Here is a 23,399-nt window from a genome sequence, read left to right on the forward strand (position 1 = left end):
CATCGAAAACCCAAGCTTCTCGGCAGCTCAGATCCACCTCGTTTAGCTCTGCAACCAAGATCGAGCATTTGCCGCATTCCGGTCGACCCTGGCCACAGGATGAGCCGTAGCTGGTGTGGATGTAAATGCGGCCCTTCCGATGAATTGAGGTTGCCCACATTACTGAGTCAGCCACAACAGCATCAAAAGTAACCTGTACTTCCAGGCTGAACGAAACCGCAGAGGAGGATGGGGGCAGCCTAGAGCAGATCTCTGGAGTAGCCGGATGGGCGCGGGCGCCTCCCTGACCTTTGGCGGCGGGACGCTGAGCGAGCTCGACGCGAAGCAGCAGATCGGCGTGTGCTACGACCTCGACGCCGAGGCCGTGTTCCACACCTACGCGGTCAGCGACGACGGCGTGCTCGTCGTGCCCTACGAGCGCTGCGCCGCCTTCGCTGCCCAGACGAAGCTTCTGGACGGGCGCGTCCTGTTCTGGAACCTGGCCCAGCTCAAGCGGGCGCGCGCGGGGCTCGAGGAAGCCTACGCGGCCTGCTGCCCGCGGCACCTCTGCGGCGCCGTGGAGGAGACGCGGCCCGCGTCGCCCGCGCGCGACCCGCGGTCGCCGCGGTCGCCGCGGCGCGCGGCCTTCGTCGATGAAGGCCCGCGCCAGCGCGCGGCGACGGGCGGCGTCGCGACGACCTGGGACCAGGTCGCCTTCGTCGCGGGCTTCGCGCGCGTCGCGCTGGAGGCCAAGGTGTCGCGCGCCTTGACCGCGTGCGGCGTCGACGGCGCGTCGTTCCGCTGCGCGGCGCTCAAGGGCGGCGAGCGCGCGCGGCGCAAGGCGGAAGCGGACTACCGCGGCTGCGTCTGCGACCTCCTCGACGTCGCGCGCGGCGAGGTCGTCTGCGACGACGAGGCGGCCATGGTCGCGGCCGTCGCGGCGCTCCGCGGCGCCGCGGACGTCGCCGTCGCGCGCGTCAAGAATTTTTGCGCCCGCCCGCTCTTCAACGGCCACCGCGGCCTGCTCGTCACCGTCGCCGTCGACTGCGACGCGGCCGGGGGCCGGTCCGCGACGCACTACTGCGAGGTCGCCGTCGTCCACCGGGATCTGAAGGCCGCGGAGCTCCGGCACGGGTCGCGCGCGGCCTACGAGTTCTTCCGCGCCTACTTTCGCGCGCCGCGGGCCGCCGCGGCGCGGCGCCTCGACGCCCTGCTCGCGCTGCCCGTCGAGGCCGCGGGCTCCGTCGGCGACCTCGTCGACCGGTTGCTGGAGGAGGACACGGACGTCGACCGCCTCCGCGACGTCGTCGCGCTGCTCGAGACGCTCGACGAGCTCGCCTGCGCGCTCCGCGTCCGCGAGCGCGTGCTCGAGCTGCTCCGCGCGGGCGGCGGCGACGCGCGGAAGCTCGAGGACGCGGCGCTGGGCATCGCGGGCGAGCTCGAGAAGCTCGGCTTCGCCTACGCGCTGCGCCGCGCCTACGCGGACGCCGCGCCCTTGGTGGCGCGCGCCGTGGCCATCAAGGAGGCGCACCGCGGCGCCTTCGACGTCACCGTCGCCGCGCCGGCGCTCCAGCTCAGCGGCATCCGCTACAAGCAGGGCCGCTACGGCGACAGCGAGGATTTGGCGCGGCGCGCGCTCCGCATCTACGAGGACGAGTACGGGTGCGACCACGCCTTCGCGATCCCCGCGCTCCGGCGCCTCGCGCTCGCGCTCGAGCGCCGCGCGACCTACGCCGAGGCCGCGGACGTCGCCGGCCGCCTCCTGGCGTCCCAGGAGCGGCAGCTCGGCAAATGGCACCTCGACGTCGCGGCGACGCTCGAGCTGCTCTCGACGCTCGAGGCGACGATGGGCCGCCACGAGGCCGCGGTGCCGCGCGCGGAGCGCGAGCTCGCGCTGAAAGAGAAGGTCCTCGGCGGGGACCACCCGACGACGGCGGCCTGCCGCCTGCGCGCGGCGACGCTCGCCATGGCCGCGGGCGGCCGCGACGGCGCCGCGGCGGCGTCGCTGGAGCGGGCCGCGCGCGACCTCGAGGACGGGCTCGGCGCCGGCCACGCGCTCGTCGGCGACGCGCTCGTCGCGCTCGGCGAGCTCCACGAGCGGGCCGCGCGCTGGGCGGACGCCGAGGCGTGCTTCGAGCGCGCGCTCGCCGCGCGCGAGGCGCACTTCGGCCCGGAGTCGCCGCCCGCCGCGGCCCTGCTCGCGTCGCTCGCGGCCGTGCGATGCCGCCACGACGGCGACCGCCGGCGGGCCGCGCCGCTCTACGAGCGGCTCCTCGCGCTCGGGGAGGCCCGGCTCGGGCCGTCGCACCCGCGGCTCGACGTGCCCCTCATGAATTTCGCCGCGGCCTACGAGGACCTGCGGCGCTACGACGACGCGGAGCGGCTCTACCGCCGCGCGCTCGCGCTCCGCGAGGCGCGCGCGGGCGGCGCGCCGTCGCCGGACGTCGCGTCGGCGCTCAACGGCGTCGCGGCGGCGCTCCGATGCCGGGGGCGCCTCGACGACGCCGAGGCGCTCTTCGCGCGGTCGCTCGCGATCACGGCCGCCGCGAACGCGGCCGAGGACCCGCCGCCGGGCGCGTCGTCGCCGCGGAGCGCCGTCGCCGCGCCGCTCCGGGGTCTGGCCGCGAATCTCGCGGACCGGGGCGCCTACGGCGACGCGGAGGCCCTGCTGCGCCGCGCGCTCAAGTTCGACGAGATGGAGCACGGCGCGGACCACCCGGACACGGTGCCCGCGCTGAGCGCGCTCGTCGACGCGCTCCTGGACCGCGCGCGGTACCGCGACGCCGAGCCCTACGCGCAGCGCATCCTCGCGATCCGCGAGCGCCGCGCGCCGGGCTCCCGGGACGTCGCCGTCGCCCTGAACCGCCTCGCCGTCGTCCTCAAGCTCCAGCGCAAGCACGACGCCGCCGACGCGCTCTACGCGCGCTGCTGCGACATTCTGGAAACCCGCGTCGGCGCGAACAGCCCCGCGTACGCGGCGGCCGTCGCGAACCGCGCGTCGCTCAAGCGCGCGACGGGCGACTTCGACGGCGCGGGCGCCCTCTACGGCGAGGCGCTGCGCATCTTCGTCGGCGCGCTCGGCGAGGACCACCCGAACGTCGCGGTGACGCGGCGGCACCTCGCGGACAACGCGAAGCTCAGGACGGGCCTCGCGCCGCGCGACGCCGCCGGCGCGTCCCCCCGCGGCGTCGATCGGACGAGCTCCTAACGCCGGCGGCACGCGTTCTGCCGGTTCGGTTCCGCGGACGCTGATTCCGAGACGTGCCCCGCGCACGCCAAGCGCAGCGTCGGAAGGGGCGGGAGCGCGCATGTCGCGGCCGCGGCCTCGTCGCCGACGTCGTTCGGGTCCCGGAGCGAGAGCCGCCGCGGGAGCAGCGCGCGCCAGAGCTCGGCGAGCTCGTCGGGCGTGCGGTGGCGGGCGCCCGGCGGCGCGCGCAGGTCGACGACCTCGGAGACGTACGCGGTCCCGAGCGGCGCGAGCGGCGACGCCGTGAAGTGGAGCGAGTCGTAGCCGAGCTTCCGCCCGAGCTCTACCAGAAAGCCGTCGTAGTGGTCCGGCAGCACGAAGCGGTCCCGGCACTTGAGCCAGGGCTCGCAGGCCGCGCGGCCCATCCGCCGGACGGCCTCGAGCCAGCGCGTCGCGTTGCCGCCGTCGCAGCGGAGCCGCGCGGCCCGGCAGGGCGCGGCCACGTTCCGGCGCGCCGCCTCCTCGAGGAGCGCGACGGCCATGGCGTTCTTGTAGGGCGCCGACAACGTGAGACCGGCGTCGTAGAATATTCCCGTGCCGCGCTGAACCGAGAACCAGACGCCGGGCCCGCTGTCGAAGTAGTCGCGCCAGCTGGTCACGGGGCCGACGCGCTCCTTGCCGTCGTAGGCCCAGCGCGACACCTCGAGGAACGTGCGCGACCGCCGCGGCGCGGCCGCGAAGAGCGACCGGACGCAGTCGCGCGGCCGCGTCGGCGGCGGCAGCCGGTCCACGCGCGCGAGCTCGCCGAGGAACCAGCCGTCGGCGCAGTCGTGCGTCGCGGGGCTCATGACGCGGCCGTGCGCGGGCGCACCGCGGGCGTAGATGATGTCGATGATCTCGTCCCAGTACCGCATCGCCGTCGCGTTGGTCCACGGTGTTGTTGGGTAGACGCGCCGGAGGTAGTCGACGATGGCCTGCGGCTCCGCGGCGGCGAGGCCGAAGAGGAGCAGCAGCGATTGCCTGCGCCTCATCAACCTATGCGCAGCCCATCACACGGGAATCCATCAACGACGGGGGAAACTAACTTCAACTAAACGACGTCCTTATCGGGCCCGGCGCCGGCGTCCGCGTCGTCGAAGTGCGCCCGTCCCTCGTGCTGCCGCGCCGTGCGGCCCGCGACGGAGGACCGCTTCTGTCGCTTCGACATCTCGACCGCGGCGCCTCGGGCGGACCCGCGCGGCGAGAAGGCCGAGAGGCGCGCCTTCGAGAAGGGCGAGCGCCGCGCGTCGACCGGGGCGGCCTTCGCCGGCGCCGGCGCGGCGGCCGGTTTCGCGAGGCGCGCGCTCGCGGTCGCGAAGGACTTGAGGCCGACGACGAAGGCGACGCGGAGCGCGACGAAGACGAAGAAGAGGGAGAGGAGCACGAGGACGAGGCGCGGGATGACGCCGATGCGGGGCTCGAGCGCGATCGCGATCGCCGTCGCCGCGCCCCAGACGAAGAGCACGAGCTCCTCGAAGAGCGCCTGCTGGAGCTCGCTCGGGAGCACGATGACGAAGGAGATGAGGAAGATGGCCACCTCCGTCGGCAGCGACGGCCGCCACCCCTCGTCCGCGAGCGCGCCCGCCACGGGCGCCGCCGCCGCGCCCCGCTCCTCCAGGCGCGCCTCGCCGAGGCAGTGCCGGCCGATGGCCGTGTGCCGGAGCTCGTCGTGCCACGAGGCCACGAAGAACGTCGACAGCGACGGCAGCCTCGTCTCGAAGGGGAAGCGGCGGATCGCCGTCGGATCCGCGAATTGCGCGTAGTGCTCCTTGAGCAGGCCCGGCAGCAGCACGCTGAAGAAGGCGACGAAGAGCGTCTCGATGACGCCGTAGAACAACACAAACGTCAGGCAGAGCTCCAGGAGGAACAGCCGCGTCGCGGGGTTGCCGACGCCCGACGCGTAGGACGCGAGGTAGTAGGCCGCGGCGGCGACGAGGGCCGCCGCCGCGACCCAGGCGACGAGATAGGCGCCGAGGGACGGCGGCAGCTTCGACGCCTCGTCGTCGTCGGCGTTGCGCTGGATCGACCGATCGTAGATGAGCTGCTCGGGCCGCGCCCACGCGGCGACGCGCTCGAACTCGTAGAGCTTCGCCGCTCGGAGCGCGACCGTGTCCTCGTCCGTCTTCCCGACGAGCGCCGCGAGGTCGTCGTCCCACGCCGCCGCGAGCTCGATGTGGGCTCGCACGACCTTCGTCGCCTCGAGGACAAAGGCCGCGCGGTCGTCGCGCCAGCGCCAGCGCCGCCGGAGCGCGCGCCGCAGGTCGACGAGCTGCGCGGCCAGCGCCGGGTCCGCCGCCGCCGCGATGGCCGCGTCGAGCTCCCCGCAGCGCGCGACGACGGCGTCGGCGACCGCGGGGCCGACGCGCGCGGCCTCGCCGTCGATCTCCGCGCGGTCGCCTGTGTGGAAACCAAATCTTCAACCCGACTTCAATGTGAGCGTATTCGAATGTTTTGACACAAGCTCTTCGGCTGGGCTTCGAGAGCTCGACAAGAACAATCGATTCGTCCAAAAATCAGCCGAATCGACTTCGATTTGACCGAGCTAGCGAATTTCAAAGTTTGGCCCCGACGTCCCAGCTCACTGGTTGATTTCCACACAGCCTGTCGCGCGCCGCGCGCCGGCCGCGCGTGAGCGACACCCAGAAGATCGCCAGCGTCGACGCGACGCCGTAGGCGTTCTCGCTCGTGCCGCCGACGCGGCGGCGCGCGACGACGGCGTCGCCGGGGACCTCGAAGCGTCTCCGCCGCGCGCCCTCGGGCCGCTCCGGCGGCGCGTCGCCGCAGCAGTGCCAGCGCAGCGCCGCGGGGTAGGGCGCGGCGAGGTAGCGGTCGAAGAGCACGCCGAAGGCCTGGATGACGGGCACGAGCAGCCCCAGCGCGATCGCGAGGCAGACCGTGGACGCGACGGAGCTGACGTCGTCGACGTCGGGCTCGTGGAACGCGCACGAGCGGCCGCACGCGTCCCAGACGCAGGCGTCGCGCCGGGCGTGGAACGGCGTCTGCCGGTCGAGGCAGGCGCGCTCCGTGCGGAACCCGTCGCAGCCCGGGTCCGGGAACTCCAGGGAGTTGCCGAGCGCGATGCCCGCGGCGAAGAAGAGGAGCTCGCAGCCCAGCTTCAGGATGCGCGCGCGCCGGGAGACGACCTCGCCCCGCACGCAGACGATGTTCACGAGCGGGTGGCTCCGCTCGAGGGCCCGGAACAGCGCGTCGAGGGGCTTGCGCTGCTCGAAGATGTGGCGGTGCCGCTGGCCGTGCATGTACGAGCGCTGGTCGACGTCGAGCCCCGCGGCGCTGTGCGACCGCGCGCGCACCGGCGGCACGAGGCGCGCGTAGACGTCCGTCAGGGCCGCCGCGACGACGCAGGCCGCGAAGAGGGCCGCGAGGGCGACGAGCATGACGCGCGACCGCCGCGCGTCGACGGGCGCCGCGAAGACCGCCGCGTAGGCGAGCGCGTCCTCGGCGTCCGCCGCGCGCGCGCCGAAGTCGTAGGGCGCGTCGAGGCTCATGCGGCACGCGCAGGCGCCGTCGACCCAGGCGCACGCGTCGTCGACCCAGGCGCCGCCTCGCAGCGCGACGCACGCGGCCTCCGTGCCGCCGCAGCCGAGCGTCACGACCGACGGCGACCCGTCGCAGGCCGCGGCGACGACGCGGCCGTCGGGGCACGTGTGGTTCACGGCGCCGAGGAAGCCGCAGGGGCACGTCGCGTTCGCCGCGTCGACGATCGCGGGGCCGAACGTCGCGTTGTACGCGATGCGCACGGTGATCGCCGCGGACGACGGCGTTGGCGCGGTCGGCGCGGGGGAGGTCGGCGCGGGGGACGGCTTGAGAGCGATCGGCGCGGGGGACGGTTCCGCGGAGCTCGGCGCGGCCGTCGCCGCGCCGCCCCGGCCCAAGACGTGGAGGTGGACCTCGTCGGCGACGTCGTCGTCGCCGACGTCGATCTTCGCGGCGACGACGTCGACGGTCGCGCCGGCGCCGGCGACGGCGTCCGGGAGCGTCACGGTGGACCCGCGGACCGCGACGTCGCGGGCGCCCGTCGCGTTGCGCGAGAGGCGCCGGGCCGCGACGGCGACGTTCTTCGACGCCGCCTCGATGGCATCCTCGCCCGCGACGGCCCCGACGAGGCTCGCGGCGCCGACGGCGTCGGCGACGGCCGCGGCGTCGCCGCGCTTGTCGCCGCCGTCGTCGAGCCGCCGCCGCCGCGCGTAGAGGCCCGAGTCGAGGACGTCGGAGACCGCGGCGACGACGGAGCCGGCGCTCGTCGGCGCGAAGCCGACGTCCCCCGAGGCGACGGCGAGGTCGAGCGCCGCCGCGAGCGCGCTCGCCGCGTCGTCCGCCGCGAGCGCGGCGGCGTCGCGCGTCGCCGCCGCGAGCGCGGCCGCGGCCTGCTCGACGAGGGGCGGCTCGCCGTCGATGGCCGCGACGACGCCCGCGACGGCGCCCACGAGCGCGCCGGACACGGCGCCGGCGCCGGCGAGCGACGCGGCGGCGACGACGGCGCGGCACGCGGCCTCGGGCGCGGCGAGCGCCGCGGCCTCGGCGAGGAGCCGGTCCGTGGCGTTTTGCAGGGCGCCACCGCCGTCGAGGGCCGCGACGTCGACGGCGTGGGACGCCTCGCCCGCGCCGCCGAGCGCGTCGACGGCGGCGGCGACGACGGCGACGCGGCCCGCCGGGAGCGCCGCGGCCGCGAGCGCCGCGCTCGCCGTCGCCGCGCGGAGCGTCGTCCGCGCGCCGTCCACTTCCGCGTAGAACGCGTAGGCCAGCGGCGGGTCCTCCGTCGCCCAGAGGCTCGTGGACGCGTCGAAGGCCGTCTCCAGCGCGACGCCCGAGGCCGGCGCGACGGCGACGACGCCGCTCGTCGGCGGCGCGGCGGCGACGAACGCGACGGCCGCGGACCCCGTCGCGCCGGCGGCGGTCGCCGAGAGCGCGAAGCGGTAGGCCGCGCCGGCGACGAGGCTCCCCGCGGGGAGCGCGAGGTCGTGGCTCGCGGCGTCGAAATACGACGCCGCGAGGCGCGTCGTCGCCCAGCCGCCGGGGCCCCGGCCGCCGGCGAGCGCGCCGGAGACGAGGGCCCAGGTCGCGTCGAACGCGCCCGCGGCCTCCGCGGACCCCGCGAGCACGACGCGCGCCGACGACGCGACGCGCGGCGCGGGCGCGGCCGCGGCCACCGCGGGCGGGTCGTCGGCGACGGCTGTATAAGTTGCGCGCGCCGCCGCGGCGCGGCCGTCGGCCGCCGAGACGACGACGGCGAACGCGTACGTCCCCGGCGGGAGCGCGCCCGGCGGCACGACGACGGTCTCGTTCGCGGGGAGCGCGAGGCCGCAGGCGCCGCAGGTCCAGTTGAAGGCGAGGCCCGCGGCGGCGCCCGCCGCGCGCTCGACGTCGCCGTCGCGGCTCGCCGCCGCGGACGCGACGAAGCCGCGCGCGGCGGAGACGACGCGGTCGCCGCCGGCGATGTCCGCGACGACGGCGGACCGCGGCACGGAGATCGCGACGACCGCGGACGCCGTCGCCGCCGCGAGGGCGTCGCGCGCCGTCACCGCGAGCGCGTAGGTCGCGCCCGCGTCGAGCGCGTAGGCCGGCAGAGGAAGCGGCGCGCGTCGCGCGACGTCGACGCGAGGCCCGTGTCGTCGCCGGCGGCGTCGCGGAGCGTCCACGCGTAGGTCACGCCCCGCTCCGCGACGGCGCGGCCGTCGCAGGCCGTCGCGATGGCCGCCGCGGCGACGTCGAGGCCCTCGGCGCGCGGCGCGACGACGTCGACGCCGCCCGCGACGGCGAGCGTCGGGGCCTCGTCGGCGGTGAGCGCGACGGGGAAGGCCGCGGACGCGGCCGTCGCGCCGAGGAAGTTCGTCAGCGTCGCGACGACGTCGACGAACGCGACGCCCGCGGCCGCGAGGGCCTCGAGGTCCGCCGCCTCGAGGCGGAAGAGCCCGTCGCCGGCCTCGGTCGCGCGCGCGGCGGCCGCGGCGAGCGCCGGCGCGGGCGCCGCCGGCCGCGGCGCCGCGGTCCAGTTGTAGGCCGCGAAGGGCCGCCCGCCGCTGCCCAGGGATTCCAGCGCGGAGAGCTCGAGGCCCCCGCAGACCGACGCCGTCGACGGCCCGGAGACGACGGCCGCGGGCGCGGCGGCCGCCGCGGGCGCGGCGGCTTCCACCGTCGCGGTCGCGGCGGGCTCGTAGCACTCGCAGCGGACTCCGGCGCAGGCGCGCCGCAGGACGCCGCCGCGGAGCGCCACGGCGCCGCCGGGTAGGACCGCGGCGTCGGCGACGGCCGCCGCGAGCGTCGCGGCGTCGGTCCACGCGCAGGCCGCGGCGCCGGCGCCGGCGAAGTCGACGACGTCCGCGCAGGGCACCGCGGCGCCGGCGACGGCGCCGGCGAGGTCCGTCGGCGCGTCGAAGGACACCGTCAGCGTCGCGCCCGAGGACGAGAAGGCGCGGCGCCGGCGGCGCCGGGAGGCCCTCGACGCCGTCGCAGGGCCCGAGCGTCGGCGCCGCGGTCGTCGGGGCCGGCGTGGGTTCCGAGGTCGCGCTCGGCCGGGCGACGGCGCGCGGCTGGGCGCGGGCGCGGGCGCGAAAGAGGGCGCCGGCGACGGCTCGGGTCGCGGCAGCGCGCTCGGCGACGCGGAGGGATTCGCGCTGGGATTCGCGGGAGCGTCCGGGTCGTCGGCGTCGCCGCAGTCGTTCTCGTACCAGGCGACCGTGTCGTCGTTCTCGGACGCCGACAACGCGTCGATGTCGCCGTCGCCGTCGACGTCGATGGCGTAGACGGAGCGAGCAGCGTTCGCCGAGTCGGTGATGACGCGCTTGGTGAAGGACTCGGAACCGTCGTTCTCGTACCACGCGATCGTGTCGTCGGTGTGGGACGCCGACAGCGCGTCGACGTCGCCGTCGCCGTCGACGTCGATCGCGTAGACGGAGCGGGCGCTGTCCGCCGAGTCGGCGATGACGCGCTGAGTGAAGGACTGCGACGCGTCGTTCTCGTACCACGCGACCACGTGGTCGTAAACGGAAGCCGACAGCGCATCCACGTCACCGTCCCCGTCGACGTCGATCGCGAAGACGGCGCGGGGGTTGTTGGGTGTGCCGACGACGCGCTCGGTGAAGGACTGCGACCCGTCGTTCTCGTACCACGCGACCGTGTTATCGGTAGCGGACGCGGACAGCGCGTCCACGTCGCCGTCGCCGTCGACGTCGATGGCGAAGACGGAGAAGACGTAGTATGCCGTGCTAGAGATGATGCGCTCCGTAGAGAGCCGGGACCCGTCGTTCTCGTACCACGAGACCGTGTCGTCTTGGGCGGACGCCGAGAGCACGTCCACGTCGCCGTCGCCGTCGACGTCGATCGCGAAGACAGAGAGGGCGTTATCAGCCAGATTCGTGATGATGCACAATGTGAAGGACTCGGATCCGTCGTTCTCGTACCACGCGACGGTGTCGTCTCCGTAGGAGGCCGACAGCGCGTCAACGTCGCCGTCGCCGTCCACGTCGATCGCAAAGACGGAGTGGGCCTCATCCGCCGAGTTGGTGATGACGCGCTGAGTGAAGGACTGGGACCCGTCGTTCTCGTACCACGCGACCGTGTCGTCTTGATGGACCGCGGACAGCGCGTCGACGTCGCCGTCGCCGTCGACGTCGATCGCGAAGACGGAATTCGCTTCCCCCGCGAGCGTCGTGATGATTCGCTCGGCGAAGGATACGCTGGCGCAGTTGTTGGTGGGCCGCGGCGTCGGCGCGTGCGCGGCGCAGTCGTTCTCGTACCACGCGACCGTGTCGTCGTCGATCGACGCCGAGAGGACGTCGACGTCGCCGTCGCCGTCGACGTCGATCGCGAAGACGCAGATGGCGCCGTTCGCGAGCGTCGTGATGACGCGCTGCGTGAAGGACTGGGACCCGTCGTTCTCGTACCACGCGACCGTGTCGTCGTAGACGGACGCCGACAGCACGTCGACGTCGCCGTCGCCGTCGAGGTCGATCGCAAAGACGCCGAGAGCGGCGTCCGCGAGCGTCGTGATGACGCGCTCGGCGAAGGACTGGGACCCGTCGTTCTCGTACCACGCGACCGTGTCGTCGTTGAAAGACGCGGAGAGCGCGTCGACGTCGCCGTCGCCGTCGACGTCGATCGCGAAGACAGAGCGGGCGCTGTCCGCCGCGTCAGTGATGACGCGCTCCGTGAAGGACTGGGACCCGTCGTTCTCGTACCACGCGACCGTGTCGTCGTAGACGGACGCCGACAGCACGTCGACGTCGCCGTCGCCGTCGACGTCGATCGCGAAGATGGAGGAGACGCCGTCCGCCGTGCTAGAGATGATGCGCTCCGTGAAGGACTGGGACCCGTCGTTCTCGTGCCACGCGACCGTGTCGTCGTTCATCGACGCCGACAGCACGTCGACATCGCCGTCGCCGTCGACGTCGATCGCGAAGACGGAGGAGGCAAAGTCCGCCGCGTCGGCAACGATGTGATCCGTGAAGGACTGGGACCCGTCGTTCTCGAACCACTCGATCGTGTCGTCGCTTACGGAGGTCGATTCGTCCGGCGCCAGCACATCGACGTCGCCGTCGCCGTCGACGTCGATCGCGAAGACGAACGTGGCTTCGTCCGCCGTGTCGGAGATGATGCGCTCCGTGAAGGACTGGGACCCGTCGTTCTCGTACCACGCGACCGTGTCGTCGATGTAGGAGGCCGATAGGACGTCGACGTCGCCGTCGCCGTCGGCGTCGATCGCGAAGACGAAGATGGCGTAGTCCGCCGTGTCGGTGATGACGTGCTCCGTGAAGGACTGGGACCCGTCGTTCTCGTACCACGCGACGGTGTCGTCTTCGTAGGACGCCGACAGCACGTCTACGTCGCCGTCGCCGTCGACGTCGATCGCGAAGACGGTGGCGACGCCGTCCGCCTTGCTAGAGAGGACGCTCGTGGTGAAGGTCCGCGCCGAGGAGAAGCCAAACGAAGACCAGAAGTTGTCGTACCAGGCGACCGTGTCGTCCTCTCTGGAGCCCGAAAGCACGTCGACGTCGCCGTCGCCGTCGACGTCGATCGCGAAGACGGAGTCGGCGCCGTCCGCCGTGTTAGAGATGACGGTCTCCGTGAACGAGACGACGCCGTCGGAGCACCCGTCGCACCCGTGGTCGTACCAAGCGACCACGTGCGCGTTGTAGTCCGCGGAGAGGACGTCCATGTCGCCGTCGCCGTCGACGTCGGCCGCGTAGACGGATTGGACGTAGGAGGCGTCTGTCGTGATGCCGTGCGTCGCGAACGCCTCGGATCCGTCGTTCTCGTACCAGGAGACCATGTTGTTCCACGCCGAGAGCGCGTCGACGTCGCCGTCGCTGTCCACGTCGATGGCGAAGACGGACGTGGCCTTGTCTGCGAGCGTCTCGATGATGTGTTTTGTGAAAGACTGGGACCCGTCGTTCTCGTACCACGCGACGGTGTCGTCTTCGTAGGACGCCGAGAGCGCGTCGACGTCGCCGTCGCCGTCGAGGTCGATCGCGTAGGCGAAGACGGAGATGGTTGCGGCGTCCGCGAGCGTCGTGATAACGCGCTCCGTGAAGGACTGCGACCCGTCGTTCTCGTACCACGCGACCGTGTCGTCATATTTGGACGCGGACAGCGCGTCGACGTCGCCGTCGCCGTCGACGTCGATGGCGTAGACTGAGCAGGCACCGTTCGCCAGCGCCGTGATGACGCGCTTCGTGAAGCCCTGGGAGCCGTCGTTCTCGTACCACGCGACCGTGTCGTCGGTGACGGACGCGGAGAGCGGGTCCACGTCGCCGTCGCCGTCGACGTCGATCGCATAGACGGAGTGGGCGGTGCCCGCCGAGTCCGTGATGACGTGCTCCGTAAAGAGCTGGGAGCCGTCGTTCTCGTACCACGCGACCGTGTCGAGGGCGGATGCTGACAGCGCGTCGACGTCGCCGTCGCCGTCGACGTCGATCGCGAAGACGTCGTCGAACCTCGAGCTGCCGCTGCCAGCGATGAGGTTCGGCTCGCTAAAGCCGGGCGACATCGACCCGTCGTTCTGGTGCCAGAACACTTTGGAGATGATGGACTCCCTGTCGTACTGGGATGCCGAGACGACGTCGACGCTGCCGTCGCCATCGAGGTCGATGGCGAAGGCGTCCGTCGCCGTGTCGACGTCGCCCACTACAATTCGCGTAAAGTCGCCGCAGCTGCCCCGCGCCGGAGCTGCGAGCCAGCCCAGGAGGATCATGAGCCGGCGGCAGCGCATGGCTAGAGGGCTGCACGGCCTTGTTCAGCTAGTTGAGGGAGAGAGCTGCCCGCCCATCGGATTCCGGTATGGGGTCAAACATGCACGCGCCGAGATGGTGCCGCGATACAGCTGTAGTGCGCGATCGCCTCTCGCTGCCCGCCGCGCGCCTCGTTGACGGGCCTCTCGCAGTTCTCTCGCGCGCTGCATCCGCCGGCGACGCACCCATGGAGCCAGAGGTGCAGCTACCTCTAGCCAAAGACGGAACGGTCTGCGTCTGCTTCGAGTGCGGCGAGCCGGGCCACTTCGGGCGCGACTGCCCCGTGCGGCTCGCCAACGGCGGGCGCCGCGGCAGGGCGCCGAAGCGCAAGCGCGTGCGCTTCGACGAGGAGGACGACGACGAGGACCCGCTGGCGAGCGGCGGCTGGTCGCGGCCCCGGCCGCCGCGCGACGACGACGACGACGACGACGACGGCGGCGGCGGCGCGCGGCCGTTCGACGACGGCGACGACGACGGCGACGACAACGTGGGCGACCGCGCGGGCGGCGACGAGGACGACGACGACGAGGACGACGACGACGAGGACGAGGCGCCCGTGCGGCGCATGACGGAGGAGGCCGTGGGCGAGGAGGACGACACGGGCGAGCGGTTCAACGAGGTCGGCGAGCGCATCGAGCCGTTCAACCTGCGGAGCGAGCGCGAGAACGACGGCTTCTTCGACGCGAACGGCAACTTCGTGTGGAAGAAGGGCGACGAGGAGCCCGACGAGTGGCTCGCGCAGATGGACGAGGCGACCATGGAGGCGGCCATCGGCGCGGCGGCGCGCCGCGCGGCCGACGACGACGGCGACGACGACGGCGGCGAGGACCCCGCGCTCATGGGCGACGACCGGAAGCGCGCGGTCGCCGCCGAGCTCGCGGCGCTCCTGGAGCCCGGCGAGAAGGTCGCCGGGGGCGTGCGGCGCCTGGGGCGCGCGCTCAAGGCCAAGGGCGCCGGCGCCGCGGAGGCCTTCGAGACGCTGAGCGGCCTCGCGGACGCGCTCGTGTCCGCGGGCCGCGCGGCGGTCTACGACGAGACGCGCGAGGACCTCGAGCGGTTCGCGGCGCCGCCGCGGGCCCTCGCGCCGGCCGGCGACGACCGCGCGTGGGAGTACCGCGCGACGGACGGCGGAGTCTACGGCCCCTACGACACGCAGACGATCCTCGACTGGCGGAGCGGCGGCTTCTTCACGGGCGACAGCGCCGTGCCCATGCGCGAGGTCGCCAGGGCCCCGGCGCCCAAGCCCGCGGCGGCCGCGGACGACCTCGCCGCGGACCTCGAGGACTCCGACGACGACGACGCGCCGCCGCCGGAGAACCCGAACCGGTGGGTCCACTCCGACGACATCGACTTCCTCGGGGACGGCGTCGAGAGCCCCCTGCCGTAACTCGTAGCTCGGGGCGGTGTGTACCGGGGGCCCTACGCGAGCGCGGCGCGCTCCGCGTCGACGGCCCGCGCGTAGCCGAGGCCCGCGGACTCGTCGAGCAGGGCCAGCAGCGTCGCCGCGGTCTCCGCGTTGGCGTCGAGGGCGGCGGCGGCCGTCGCCGCGAGCGGGTCCGGCGACGCCGCGAGCTTCTCGCGGATCTCGGGCAGCGTCGCCGCGGAGAAGCACGCCTCCGCGAGCTCGAGGAAGGCGTCGGCGTCGCGGGCGCAGGCGTCGTCGAGGAAGGGCGCCGACGCCGCGGCGCGCGCGTCGGCCACGGCCTCGAGCGCGCCGCGCGCGTCGGCCGCGGCGGCCGCGCCGGCCGCGGCGTGCGCGAGCTCCGCGGCGAGGCCGTCGAGGCAGTGGGACGTGACGACGTGGCTCGCGAGGCCCGCCGCGACGAGCGCCCGGCCGCGCACGGGCAGGCCGCTCACGAGCGCCGCGCGGCCCGCGGCGCCGCCGCGCGAGAGCTTGTACGCGGCGCCGCCGCCGCCGGGCGCGACGCCCGCGGCGCGCGCCGCCGCCCCCAGCGGCGGCACGAAGACGGCGCCGTCGGACGCGACGGCGAGGCCGTTGAGGCACAGCGCCGCGGCGCCGGGCAGGAGCAGGCCGTCGACGAGCGGCGCGACCGGCACCGCGGAGCCCGCGACGGCTTTGCAGAGCCGCGCGGTCGCGCGCGCGTCGGCGGCGGCGAACTGGCCGAAGTAGCCCTCGACGACGACGGCCTTGACGAGCCGGTTCGCGTTCCACTGCTCCACGAGCGCCGCGAGCTCCTCGCAGGCCCCGGGCGCGGCCCAGGTCGCCTCCTCGAGGACGACGCAGCGCGTGTCGACCCGCTCGCGCACCTCGACGACGGTTGAGGGGACCTCCTGCCGCACCTGGGCGAGCCGCGCCGCGCGCCGCTCGGCGACGCTGCCCAGGAGGCGTCGCGCTGCTCGCATGTCGTGCTGCTCGTCGCTTGCGGTGCTGCGCGGCAGCTCGATCGAGCTGTTCTCGTTCGCCGGGCCTCGCAAAGGGCGGCGGCGACGCGCGTCGTCGACGCCCTGGTCGACGCCGTCGTCTACAGGACTCGTCGTCACCACCTCCTCACCCCACATCGTCGCCGTTGGGAGGACTTCGAAGAATCCCCAAAAAAGGCGCGCTTACCTCCCTAGGCCGAGGAGATCGACGCGCACTCCCCGCCCGCGACCTCGGCCCAGAACGGCAGAGCCGGGAGGAGGTTCTTCGCGAGCATGAGGGGCCCGCCGTTCGGCGCGCAGGGCTCGAGGACGTTGTCGACGATGCAGAACGGCCGGTCGGCCCACCCGTACCTCACGCCCGTGACGTTGTCGCCGTCGAGCGTCGCCGTCGCGGACGCGAAGTTCGCGAGGCGCGTGCCGTTCTTTTCGTCGAAGGGACGCTGCGGCGCGATCGCCGCGGCGCGCCACGCGTCGCCGTAGCGGACCATGAGCGCGTCCGTCGGCGCGCCGGAGGCCGCGGCGCTCGGCCAGGCGCGGACGCCGTCGTCGCCGAGGAGCGCCTCGTCGAAGGCGAGGACGAGCGACCCGCCGTCGACGCGGCAGCCCGCGAGCGTCGGGCCCGCGCGCGGCGCCGCGTCGGGCGCGGCGCCGACGAGCGCGCGGTAGGCGAAGGCGAGGCGGTCGCCGACCCACTTCTTCGTCCGGGGGTGGATGGAGCCCATGAAGAACTTCGTGTAGGGCGTGTCGTTCGGCGAGCCGTCCTCCCTCTGGCACGCGTAGGGCGCGTCCGGCTCGTGGCATCGCGCCTCGGAGCCGCTCCAGGGGTCGCCGACGTCGTGGCCCGCGGCGACGAAGGTGCGCGCGTGGGCCTTGACCGCGGCCTGGGCGTGGCGGAAGGCGCCCATGGACCGCGAGAAGCCCTCGGACGTGCCGCCCGCGAGCTCGACGACGCCGAAGGGCAGCGTCGCGTCGCCCCAGGCCTCGCGCCAGCTCGTCACGAGGCGCGAGACGAGGCAGGCGTAGCCCGTGCGCTCCTCGAGGACGCCGCAGGCCCCGGGGCCGTTCTCGGCGCCGCCGTCGTCCGCGCACTGGAACAGGTTGTTCTCGCCCTGGTACCAGAGCACGCCGGCGAGGGAGTAGTTGACCCAGGGCCGGACCATGCCGTTGTACAGGGCCCCGTTCGCGTAGTCCTTGCGCTGGTAGGGCGGCCCGCCCGTGGTGTTCAGGCAGCCGGCCGATGCGTCGTAGAGCGTGGCGTTGGGCAGCCACATCTCCGCGATCGTGCCGCCCCAGGAGCTGTGCACGAGGCCGAGGGGCGCCGGGGCGCGGCCCGCGGCGCGCTCGACATCCGTGAGCGCCGCGGCGAAGAACCAGCACATGGCGGACATCTGCGCGACCGTGTTGTCGACGTCCTCGGCGCCGCCCGTCGCGCGCAGCCACCCGCCCTCGGGGAACCCGCCCGCGGGGTCGTAGGCCGGCGGCGGCGGCGCGAGGTAGCTCGCGGCGCCGTCGCTGATGTTGAGCCGCGTCTGCGTGCGCATGCGCACGTGGTCGTAGCGCCCCGCGCGCACGTCCGCGTACGTCTCGTTGCGCTCGAGCGCGAAGTTCATCACGAGCCACGCGTTCGACTGCCCCGAGCAGAAGAAGACGTCCCCGAAGGTCACGTTGGCGATGATCGTCGCGTCGGCGCCGTAGGCCGCGCGGATCGAGAAGTCGCCGCCGGCGTCGCGGGGTTTCAGCTCGACGCGCCACGCGTCCGCGTCGCCGCCGAGCGCCGCGACGGGCGACGCGTAGGTCTCGGTCTTTCCCGTTTGATCCGTCACGGTCACGGCCACGACGTCCGCGGACGCCTTCGCCACGCTCCCGTAGACGGCGACGGCGACGCCGCGCTGCAGCACCGCGCCGTCGGAGAAGACGCCGGAAAACTGGACGCCGGGAGCGGCCGCGGGCGTGCGCTTGTCGCGCGCGTCGATGTAGGCGTCGGTCAGGGCGAAGGGGTCGGGCGCCGCGAAGGTCGCCGGGAGCGCGAACAGCGCGAGCAAGGGCTTGAATACCATCATGCCGAACGCGAGGAAGAATTTGTGGCAGCCTTCAGCGAGCGGATGGTGCCGTCGAAGGTTAAGGCTGGCGGCAGACTAGTCCGCGCCTCCCCCCAAAAAAACGCACGTCAGCTTACGCCCTCGCCGACGCGCATGGCGTAGTACCACGCGGGGTTGCCCATGGTCGGCCCCGACGCCCACAGGTCCGCGCGCCGCTTCGCGTACTCGTGCTTCAGCGCGCGGTTGTTCGTCTCGACCATGGCGACCATGTTCCGGAACAGCTCGTCGGACTCGCCGACCTCGCGCAGGAAGAGCGCGACGGCCTCGACGGTGCAGACGCGGCCGGTCTTGGACTGCGTCCGCGCGTAGACGGAGACGAGGTCCGTGTCGAGCTTGACGTGGGGCAGTTTGTTGCCGAGGAGGCGGTCGAGGTGGCGCGCCATCTTCCGCGCGAGCGTCCACGTCGCGTCGACGACGACGACGTAGAACGGGGCCCCGGCGGCCGCGCCGCGCGCGGGCACGGGCGCCGCGCCGTGCGCCGCGAAGAACGAGTCGACGGTCGCCGCGCCGTCGTCGGGGAAGAGCAGCAGGCAGCGCCGCTCGGCGCAGGGCGCGCGCAGGATGGCCCCCAGCCGCGCGTCGTCGCCGCGGCGGCCGTGCACGAAGACCTCGGCGTCGTCGGGCGCGACGGCCGCGAGGACCTTGGCGTCGTCGCCCGCGCAGTAGTACTCCTTGTGGTGCGTGTAGAGCACGAAGCGCACGTCGAGCCGGAAGCGCAGCGTTTCCAAGCGCGCGCAGATGCAGTGGCCGTCGCGCGCGTTGTGCCAGCATCGTTCGCAGCGGCCGCGGGCGGCCATGTCGCGCTCCTTCGCATCGACGATGGCCTCGACGCGCAGCGCCTCTTCCTGCGCCGTGAAGCGCTTCGTGTGGTGACGCTGCTTTTTTTGCTGCTTGCTCGACTGGTCATTTTTTGGCTGCTTGCTCGGCGGCTGCTGGCCATTTGTTGGCTGCTCGGCCGGCGGCCGCTGGTCGCCGCTGGGAGACGCGCACATCGCTCCCGCTGGAGTTGTACTTCACCACAGCACGGTGCCGTGATCGAAGTAGACGTTGAGTCATATGATACAAAGTATGCTATCTGCTACATCGTCTCAAGGGGATCTTCAAGTATTACTTGAAGATCCCCTTGGTCGTCTTTTGTTCGGAAAGCCCAAACAGAAGCGTCTGCCGCCGTCGCCACCTCGCACCCACCAGCCGCTCCGTGCACCACCCGGCCTCCTCCTCTCCCCCGCTCCTCTCCTTCCTCTCCGCGCACCGCACCACCACCCGTGCACGTCGCGCACCGCAGCCCCTCGGCCGCCGTCCCATCCCACCACCACATCGTCACCGGTGCCCGCCGCGCGCCGCCGCCGCAGCCCCTCGGCCGCCGCCCCACGCACCACCACCACCGCCTCTGCCTCGCAACCCATCACGCACCACCACCGCACCATCATGGGCCTCTGCCGCGCGCTCGCCGCGCTCCTCGTCCTCGCCCTCGGCGCCGCGGCCTCCGAGGGCTTCTCCGAGGTCGCCAAACTCGTCGCGTCCGACGGCGCTGCGGCCGACCGCTTCGGAACCTCGATTTCGACGCATGGGGACCTGACCGTCGTCGGCGCGTTTCTCGACGACGACGCCGGCTCCCAATCCGGTTCGGCCTACGTCTACCGCAGGTTAGATTCCATCTCCGCGTCCAGCGACGGCGTCGTGACCCACCTCGCGTCCCTCTCCTGCCTCGGCAACGACGCCTGCCCGAGCGCGTTCACCCTCGACGAGTCCGGCATCGCGTCCGAGGTCACGCCGTCGTCGACGTTCGGCTCCGACGGCACGGTCACGCTCGTCATGGACGTCGTCACGACGGGCAGCAGCTCCGAGCTCACCGGGACGCTCTCCGTCGGCGTGGACTGCATCGACTTCCAGCTCGCGGCCGGCTTCTGCCAGGAGGCCGATTCGGCGTCGTTGTGCGCGGAGCACTCGACCGTCACGCGGACGCTCGACCCGACGACGCTCGTCGAGGCGTGCCCCGGCAGCGCGGTCCAGGACGAGAACGGCATCATCACGCTCACGCTCGGCGTCACGATCGGCGTCGGCCACTCGGACCCCTTCGACGCGCTCGCGTCCTTCGAGCACGAGGTGACGTACACCATCGACGTCGTGGACCAGGTCGCCATGTCCTCGTCCACGGCCGGCATCGACACGCAGACGGTCTCGGAGAGCCTCGACCTCGGCGTCGCCGCGCACCGCGTCGCCCTCGACTCGAGCCCCACGGCGCCCTGCGACATCTACTCCGCGTCCTCGAGCGCGACCATGGACGCGAACTCGCGCGTCTGCCTCATGCTCAACACGACGGACGAGGACTCGGAGTCCTACGTGGCATTCCTGAAAGATGCGACCGTGCGCAATCTCGACTCGGGCCTCGAGTACGCGCTCGTCTCGAACCGGAAATTCGGCCAGTCCGCCCCCGGCTACAAGTACGCCGGAGCCTGGCTCAACGACGCCCACGCGGACCTCGCGGAGCTGACCAAGGCTTACCACGACTACTTCACGTTCTTCCTCCCTCCGGGGCTCCGCCCCGACGAGGGCGCCGCGGCGAACCTCGAAGTCCAAATGGTCGTCGAGTACCACCACGTCGACACCGGCGCGCGGAAGCTCCGCCGCGCGACGCGCGAGCTCCAAGCCGCCGCGAATGAAGACTCGGCGGTCCTCCAGCTCGGAGCCTCGAACCCGTCGCTCGCGGAGGAGGGCACGGCCGGCGTGGACCTCAAGCTCGAGCTCGACGGACTTCCCATGGACGACTACCTGGCCTCCGGCGACGTCGACGAGAGCCTCGTCGCGAGCACCGTGGACGCGGCCCGGGTCATCACGGGGGACCAGGTCGAGCTCACGGGCGTCGCCGCGTCCGCCGACGGCATCTTCGTGCAGATCCACGTCTCCGGCATCGACGACGCCGGCGCGCGCTCGGTCTCGGCCGCCGTCGCGGCGGACGTGACGTCGGGCAACTTCTACTTCCGCCTCGCGTCCAACGGCCTCGTCGTGAACACCGTGGTCCTCGCCGGCGACGTCGTCGCGTACGAGGAGGCCGCGGCCATCTCCGTCGTGGACCTCGAGGTCGAGAGCGCGATCGCGTTCGAGAACCTCGACGTCTCGGCGTTCAACGACGACGCGCGCGCGCGGCTCCAGTTCAAGAAGGCCATCGTCGCGTCCGTCGCCGACGTCACGAGCACGGACCAAGTCACGAACGTCCGCGCCGTCGAGGCGCGCCGCCGCAAGCTCGAGGCGGGCGCCCTCGTCGAATACACGGTCGTCGTCACGCAGACCCTGCGCGACGCCGGCGCCGACTACGCGGAGACCTACCTGTCCGAGTTCGTCGCCGGCGTCGCCGAGGCCGCCGACGACGGCCTCTTCGTCCAAGTCCTGCAGCAGGGTGGCCAAGTCTTCGCGGACGTCGCGGTGGACGTCGAGGCCACGTCCGCGGTCCTCGAAGCGACGACCGTCGCTGCCGAGGAGCGCTCCGAGGCCTCCTCCTCTTCCGATGACGGCACCGAGTCCGCGAGCGCGGACGTGCCCATGTTCATCGGCATCGCCGGCGTCGTCGTCCTCGCGGTCGGCCTCGCCGCGCTCTACAAGGCCCGCAAGACCAACGCGGCGGTGCCTCCCGTCGTCGAGGCCGAGACCGCCAAGGCCCCCGAAGTCTGAGCGCACCGCGCTCCCGCCGAGACCAGCACGCCCTCGCGTTGCAGTGCGGCTCCGCGAAAAAAGTCCCCACCAACCCGCCGAGACCAGCACGCCCCCGCGCGCAGTGCGGCTCCGCGCCTTTTTGCCCCGCCAAGTCCCCGCCTCCACAAGTCCCTCCGATTTCGAGCCCGACGCCGTCCCGACGACGCGCCGTCCGTAGCTCTCCCCCGAAAATAATACGCTCAAAGTCCGTCGGCGGTGTGCTAGTTCGGCAGCCATCGCGACCGTCATCCGCGGTGCACCCCCGGCCGGCGCCGGCGCAAAGCAGCCCGGCATGTCCGGCATGAACTAGCGCGCAAGGTCCACTAGGTCGTGAGGCGCTCGACCGTCGCGCGGCGAGCTCGTCCCGCAGGCGCCCGACCTCGTCGTCGGGCGCCGTGCGCGCCGGCGACAGCGTCCAGCCGGGCGTCGGGCTCTTGCATCGTGCCCACCCGCCAGAAGGGCAGCAGCCCCCGTAACGCAACGATGCCCGCGCGCGTCGCGCCGGAGGCCGCGGACCTGGCGTCCGTCGTCCAGACCGTCGTGGCGACGAGCAGGTGGCGGCGCGCCGTGCGCGGCTGCACGGAATTGGACACGGAGGGCCTGGGCGGCGAGGTGGGCCTGCGGCGGCGGCTCGTGGGCCTGGCGGCGGCCGTGACCCTGGCCATCTTCGTCGGCGAGCAGTTCGTCTGGGTGACGCCCTCGGGCAAGCCCATCGGCCTCAAGTGGCTCATCTACCTCGGGACGTGGGCCGTCGTGTACACGCTGGCCTACGAGGCCGTCGCGTACGCGGCCGCGAGGTCCGTCGCACGCGACGAGGCGCGGGGCGTCGACCTCAGCGACGACAGCAAGGACCTCGCGCGCTGCGCCGTGCTCATGCGCGCGTTGATCAACCCGCTGGGGCTCGTCGGGTGCGCGTCGTGGCTCGTCTTCGTCAAGGACAGCGACGAGGGCGAGATGCGCCGCGCGTGGCTGTGGGAGATCATCTCCTTCGTCAAGCACGTCGGCCCTGAGGCGGCGTTCCTGCTGGACGTCCACGTGCGGCCGCGGCCCATGCTCCACGTCGCCGACGCGGCGCTCGGCCTCGTCGTGCCCGCGACGTACGCGACGTTCCTCGTGGCCTACTACTACGCGGGCGGCACGAACTACGAGAACGAGCGCGTGCTCTACGCGTCCCTCGACGACCCGCCGACGATTTTGGCCGCAGGCGCGCTCTGGGTGCTGTCCGTGCCGTTCTGCGTCGCGATCCATCGCGGCTACATGGAGCTCGTCGTCAAGGGCAAGCAGCGGTCCGTCTTCGCGCTGTCGCGGGCCCAGATTGAGGACATCGAGGGCGACATCCTCGACGGCTTCCGCTCGACGCCCAAGGACGACATCCTCAACGGCTGGGACGCGACGTCTCCGCAGCCCGCGGAGGAGGCCAAGGCCGCGGACGACGCCGGCGGCGCGGCGGCCGGCGCCGCCGCCGCGGACGACGCCGAGGCACCGGCCGACGACGCCGAGGCACGGGCCGACGACGCGGCGGCGGGCGACGCGGACGCGCCGGCCGCCGCGACGCCGACGGCCGCGGCGCCGCCGACCTTCGGCGACGGCACGCCGCACGGCGCCCAGCTTCCGCCGATCATTCGATGATGGAGGTTTGGGTTGGCTTGGTTGTACATTCTCTTGTTTTTCAATTTACTTGCCTTCATGTTGAAGTCGTCCCATTTATGTTGCAGCAGAGCATGATTGATGGGCGCCCCGCGCGCTAGACTATGATCTAGCGCCCGAAGCATGGGTCGC

At 73.1% G+C, this 23,399-nt stretch overlaps 3 protein-coding genes across 3 annotated transcripts; 2 read left to right on the forward strand and 1 right to left on the reverse strand.

Annotated features, from left to right (window-relative positions):
- Window positions 1-265: 265 nt before the first annotated feature.
- AURANDRAFT_70871 (hypothetical protein) lies at window positions 266-3,235 on the forward strand (the record flags this gene model as incomplete). Its single annotated transcript, XM_009035468.1, has 1 exon — window positions 266-3,235. One exon carries the CDS (start codon window positions 266-268, stop codon window positions 3,185-3,187), a length of 2,922 nt encoding a protein of 973 aa, XP_009033716.1.
- A 2,522-nt stretch (window positions 3,236-5,757) lies between these two features.
- Window positions 5,758-18,727, reverse strand: AURANDRAFT_70872 (hypothetical protein; the record flags this gene model as incomplete). The annotated part of the gene is made up of 6 exons (XM_009035717.1): window positions 5,758-8,599; window positions 8,815-9,660; window positions 9,892-13,440; window positions 14,873-15,838; window positions 16,048-17,876; window positions 18,008-18,727. The coding sequence occupies 6 exons, from the start codon at window positions 18,725-18,727 to the stop codon at window positions 5,758-5,760; spliced, it is 10,752 nt and encodes a 3,583-aa protein (XP_009033965.1).
- Window positions 18,728-19,358: 631 nt separating this feature from the next.
- On the forward strand, window positions 19,359-21,599 carry AURANDRAFT_61740 (hypothetical protein; the record flags this gene model as incomplete). Its single annotated transcript, XM_009035469.1, has 1 exon — window positions 19,359-21,599. One exon carries the CDS (start codon window positions 19,359-19,361, stop codon window positions 21,597-21,599), a length of 2,241 nt encoding a protein of 746 aa, XP_009033717.1.
- Window positions 21,600-23,399: the final 1,800 nt, after the last annotated feature.

This window comes from Aureococcus anophagefferens (assembly GCF_000186865.1).
Source record: "Aureococcus anophagefferens unplaced genomic scaffold AURANscaffold_3, whole genome shotgun sequence".
In the NCBI taxonomy this organism is placed as follows: domain Eukaryota; class Pelagophyceae; order Pelagomonadales; family Pelagomonadaceae; genus Aureococcus; species Aureococcus anophagefferens.